Here is a 5,611-nt window from a genome sequence, read left to right as displayed (position 1 = left end):
GTTTCATAAAATAAGGCTGACAGCAGAGGTTGAGCCACACAAACTCCAATTGCTTCATCTGGATGCAAGGCTTCTTTCTGCCTCATTCCCTAGCTATCTACCAGGCAGAGGTGCCACTGCAGCTTCACACTGCACTTTTGAGGGCCTGGGGCTGCTGGAAATGCCCTGAAGGGTAAAGGCATCAGTAGGCAAGGCAAGCTCTCCCTCTCACAGGGTGCACAGGACCACGTTCGGTGCTGACTACTCAGTCAACCCAAAACACTGCTCTCTGCCCCTGAACTCGCTGAGCTACTTAGTCCCATGACCAACCTGACTGCAGATCCACCATCACCTTTCTAGACCCTCCTTCTAGTGCCATTCTTGTTGTGCTTCACCAAGACATTTGATCCCAGCACAGACTCTTTTATTACATGAAGGTCATTGCTTTCAACACTCTACTAAAGTATTTTCTATATGACAAGCTCCAGTCATACGGTAAGTGAAATACTTTAAAGATCACAACCAACATCCTTCCAGAGGGACGAAAGGGAAAAGAGAAACAAAAATCAAACACAAACAAACATGGTATAAGCAAATGCAGGTCTCAAAAGACAGCAAATAAAAAATAAAAATAATTAAAGAAGAAAATAACCCAAAAAAGCATGTTGCCATATAGTTAATTAAGTGCTGTCTTTAAGCTTTTACAATGTGAAGTGGAACAGTGGAACATCACCATTCTTTTTCAGTTGCCTCTTTTTTTTATTCTTTTTTGTCAGTAGTTGGATTGCTATTGCAAACACCTTCACAACATACAAAAAAACAAATTGGGTTTTAATCCAGGATAAGGTAATGATGTTGGTTTTTTCCTTTTTCAATCTGCTGGGAGTTCAAAAGTAAAAGAGAAACAGTAAAACTATGACAACAGCACCTTGACATTGTTTAATTCCAACGCTATCAGGAGTTAAAAGCAGTAAACAGATATAATACTAACAGGAATAAAGATACTCACTGTCTAAAATGTAAACGGAATGTTTTGGTTCAATTTATTTTTCGGAAAGAGGACAGTTTATCATCAATCCACAATTGAAGCAGCATGCAATTTTATTCTTTTTTTTTTTTTTAAATCTTTTTCTATTTTCAATTCTTGGCAACGGCAACAAACCACAATGTCATCAAGGAATGTAATGCAGACTTCGCTGTTTGCTCGGGTCTCTTTTTTTTTTTCCTTTTTTGGTTTTTTTTTTTGTATTTTTTTTTTTTTTAAACCTTGTGCGCAAATGACTTTTGTTCCCCTTCAGGTCATGGATATGTTCAATAAATAGATTGTGGAACTACTGTACTGTATAAACTTCAGTTATACATGCAGTCCATAAAATTATTTTTTTTACCGAATAATTTACCCTGTTATGTATATATACAAATAGATAATTTTGTCTCAATATAATCTATACAACACAAACCCACTATCTTCCCCGTTTAATGGTTAATGTACATACACAGGAAGTGTCTATCCTTATAAAGCGCCAGCCGACTCTCTTTTTATTATCCATGGTGAGAGCTCTCACGTAAGACTGGGTAGTTCGGCACTGGGAGTTCCAGTGCCTCTTGTCTATGCCCCTGCAGCCCTCCTTTGTGTACCCCTTGGGGTTGCATTTGGTCTCGTAGAAGTATTGCTTCAGTTGGCCTTTGGGTACTGGGACTTTCTCCAGGACGGTGACAGTCGCCCCGGACATGTCCACTGCAGTCTTTTTCTCCGCTGCTGTCACCCACTCGCTCGTGCTGTCGCAGACGCTCAGTTCCCCACGGCGAGCTGGGTCAGAGTGGCGCCGGACCCTCATGGACATGTTTGCAGCATCCAAGTAGTTTTTGTACTCCTCAAGCAGAAAGAGCAGTGGGGGTTCCAAAGGCACTTGACTGCTTAGCATGACTCGGGATGTGTACAAGTCTGCATCCTTGTTTTCCTCGCTGGGCTGGATGTCCTGTTCCTCATCTAGAAGCTCCTCTATGACATGTTCAAAAGTGTCCGCCAGTGATGTCAGTCCTCTTGAACCAGCATTGGGCCCATTTAGGCTCTCGAGAGTCCCGTGGGTCCGAAGACCTGGGTAAGCCAAGCTGCCTTGTCCTCTTACACTAGCTTCTTTCATTGGGGCAGCTTTCATGCAACTGAAGTATGAGATAACCATAGTAAGGAAAAGGATGGTCATCACTCTTCTCACTTGGTGGAACTGTTAAGGACAAGAACAAGGAAAAAACAAATTAATTTACAAGGGATGGAGTAATAATAAAATTCATCTGAGTTGTCATGAGACATTATGCATTTTCTGCAGAGATCTGCTGCATGCGGCCGCAGCTCATTACCCCGATAAAACATACTCTTGTACAAGAGCATTCTTTTGATTCAGACTTTCAGAGAAAGCATATGCCAAAGCTTGCGCAACACTGATGCCACCAAGTCAGAGTTCTTACATGCCAAATTCTTCCTGTAGTAAGTATTAAACACTATGCAACCTCCTTATTTATTGACTGATTACACCTATTTAAAGTAACAGCAAAGACACAACTGCTGTTGAGCAATGCAACGTTTCAGCAATAAAAGGCAGCTTCACAAACTTGCACTTCAAGTGGAAATACTTGATTTTTAAGATCTCTCTATGTCAAAATATTTTGTCATTTTATTCACAATCCCCTCCCCATCCCCCCCAAAGAGCACCAGGATAAATTGCATTTGTATTTTGAAAGCAATCTTCAAAACACAAGAAGCCACCACCACACAATTCTGAGGTCTCAGCAGGTCAGTTCCTCAACTAAAAGTAGAAGGTATGTATGCATAAATATACAACAAGAAAATGGTCCAGCACAGTAGACTAAATTTGAGCAGGACAGCTTGCTCGCATCATGTGAATGCTGTGGAAGGGACCTGGTGGATTACAGGCTGATAAAAGCTACCCTGAAATGACAGCACCAGAACCACTGCACTGTGCTTTGCCAAAGCTCTATAGTGCCTGTTCTCAAGCAAGCAAAGCAGAAATCCAGCAGCACAACCAGCTCTACTGCCACACTCAACAAGCCTGCTTGTTTCTCTCACCCTCTGCCCCAAGTTACGCTTTGAGGCTTATGTGTACGCTTGGCTCTATCTTCATTGAGTGTAGAGGGGTAGCACCAGGGAAGTGCCAGTAAGAAAACTGCTCCTGAGGCTTGGAATCTGCACAACTCACTCTTCTCAGCACTCCCAACAGCTTGGACTTGTAGGACTGCTCCTTCCCAAGCGCTTTGCTAAGTCTCTGTAGACTGTACTTTCCTCAAAGTAGAAATGTTTTCCTCCTCAAGTGCAGAGTACACACTTTGTGTACTATTACAAGAAGCCCCAAACCCTGCAGTGACAGGCAGCTATATTTTGACCTATCCCAAGTGCTACTACAACATCCATCACATTCAATTGCTATTTTTTCTCTTTTCAATCCCTGCTCTCACCACTTCTGCTTGCTAGAAAGCAATGGCATTGTTCACATTTTTGAAGCAGCAGCTAATGCTTGTTTCAGAGCTTTTGAAGTTCATTCGGAAGTACCTCATATTTGGCAACTCTCATTGGAGTAAATGCTATTTCTGTTTGCCAACAGGGTGCTATGTTAAAAGGCTTACTTCATCTCCTGCAAATATGCTGTGGGAAACTAGTACTCTTAAGACGGGAACATGGAAAGACAATCTATCATAAAGCATCCAAAGAAAATTAAATATGTACTGCAAAGGCAGTACCCAAAATGTAGGTCTCAAAGTGTACTTAATGGAGTGGGGAGAGTGGGAAGTGTTTGGGTTTGTGTCCCTGCACCTCTCAGACAAGATTTTGGCTAAGAATCCTCTCTACCCCAGCACAACTCTTTCTTCATCTCTCCATCCTTCTTCCTGTTTAAGTGTTAGTGTGGCATAGATTTATTACGATTAAACAAACCTGACATCTGTGACTCACAGGAACATAGTGTTTGCTCTAACCATGCAGAACACTAATATTTTGCAGATTTTTTTCATCCTTGGATTTTTAAAACATTCTACAGGGAACAATACCAGACTTTTTCCTCAAAGGGGAGGAAGAGAAATACAGAGATGACTTACAACTCAAGGAAGGTGGTTATCAGTCTTCCTTTATCAAACAAGGAGAGACAAGACAAGAGGGAGAAAGGGTAGTTCAGCAAGCATACAAATGCAGAGCCAGTGGAACAGGCAACACAAATAATTCATGTACTCTCAGAATTGTATTATATAAAACTTAAAAGGAAAACCCCCAAACACCCACATCAAACTCTGAGACCACCAGAGCAGCGAACACAACACAGACTATCTGGCTCCTAATCAAGTTCCTGTTATTTTCATTAGAGTAGTGCCCAGAGATCCCAGCCAATATCTTGACTCTGGAGGACAGATTCTGTCTGAGCACGTAGTAGTACCCCAAGGGGCCTTCCAGTGCAAAAGAGAGAAGACATCACACAAGAGGCACCAAGACAAGTGCAGAACAAAGAGAAGCTTGCACCCATCAGCTATATACACTGCTTCGAGGCTGGACATTCGCTTTTCAAGGTAAGTAGGTCAACCTTAAGTTAGGCAGGATCTCTGGACCAGGCCACATCCTTACCTGTTGTCATTGGGCTGTTTACCTCATGGTAGCACTGAACTTGGAGGGATGTGAAATGAACAGAATAGCGGCTGTGCAACTCGATTCACACATGTATTTTCCTCACTAGGAAGAAGACTGAAGAGGCATGTGGAGAAATCTCACCAGTTGACTTCAATAAGACCTCAGCATCCTCTGCCAACGGCTGGCTGGTCACCAGATCCAATGGTACTTTATAGCTCACATTAAATTAATCCTTCCTCAATTAATTTTGCCTTTCATTTAGCAAGGAAACTGCTGTCAAGCCTGATCAATTTACATCTCATGTGGTGACGTAGAACCACCACTGTTATCTGGACTGGCAAGAAACAGTGTACAACTAGGCTCTGAAAACCAGTAACTCCAAGACAGCCATTACCCATGTAACATACTGAAAACACACAAGGAAACGTGTCCCCCTGAAAGCCACCCTTCTTCCTCTGATTTATAACGGTAGAAGAGAATGTCACAGTAAGCTTTAGCAGCACAGACACATGCAATGCTGCTAGCAAGCAAATAAAGCAAACATCTACTTCTTTGCAAATACATCTCTGACTATGCCTAACTGTGTGAGCAGGATGTGAAAAGATTATTCTGTCATCTGAGGAATATACACAGTTCTCGTCTTTGGCAGCAAAATAAGATCAAATTATTTAATAGAAAGAAATAACGTTTTAACACCTAGGAAATCTCTTCATTTTAAAGGCCATAGTAATTTCCAGCATCAGCTGCTTTAAATCTACTAGTTTAACATACTATAGCAGAGCAACATTTAAATCTCACATCATGGGTAGAAACATACCACCTTTCAGCTACTGTTGAACTGACTCATGAATGCATGGTTCATCTCACACTTAGTGAGGTAGGACTAATCTCCCAATGTAGCACCAAAAAGGTCATTGGAAACACTTTGGATGGCAGCTTCCAGTCCTTTCCCTCTGCTCCCCAACTATTGAGCCTTCATTAAATTGCAAAGATTAAAGATACCAC

At 41.8% G+C, this 5,611-nt stretch overlaps 1 protein-coding gene across 1 annotated transcript; it reads right to left on the bottom strand.

Moving 5' to 3' along the window:
• Positions 1-723: 723 nt before the first annotated feature.
• On the bottom strand, positions 724-2,205 carry BDNF (brain-derived neurotrophic factor). The gene has a single exon (XM_010019023.1). It carries the CDS (start codon positions 2,181-2,183, stop codon positions 1,443-1,445), a length of 741 nt encoding a protein of 246 aa, XP_010017325.1. The 5' UTR covers positions 2,184-2,205; the 3' UTR covers positions 724-1,442.
• Between the last annotated feature and the right edge of the window lie 3,406 nt (positions 2,206-5,611).

This window comes from Nestor notabilis, unplaced genomic scaffold, assembly GCF_000696875.1.
Source record: "Nestor notabilis isolate BGI_N333 unplaced genomic scaffold, ASM69687v1 scaffold9717, whole genome shotgun sequence".
Classification (NCBI taxonomy): domain Eukaryota; kingdom Metazoa; phylum Chordata; class Aves; order Psittaciformes; family Psittacidae; genus Nestor; species Nestor notabilis.
This window is presented reverse-complemented; position numbering and strand designations above follow the sequence as displayed.

Excerpts from the sequence above, each read along its gene's own strand:
- BDNF (XM_010019023.1), bottom strand. The coding sequence starts at position 2,183 with ATGACCATCCTTTTCCTTACTATGGTTATCTCATACTTCAGTTGCATG.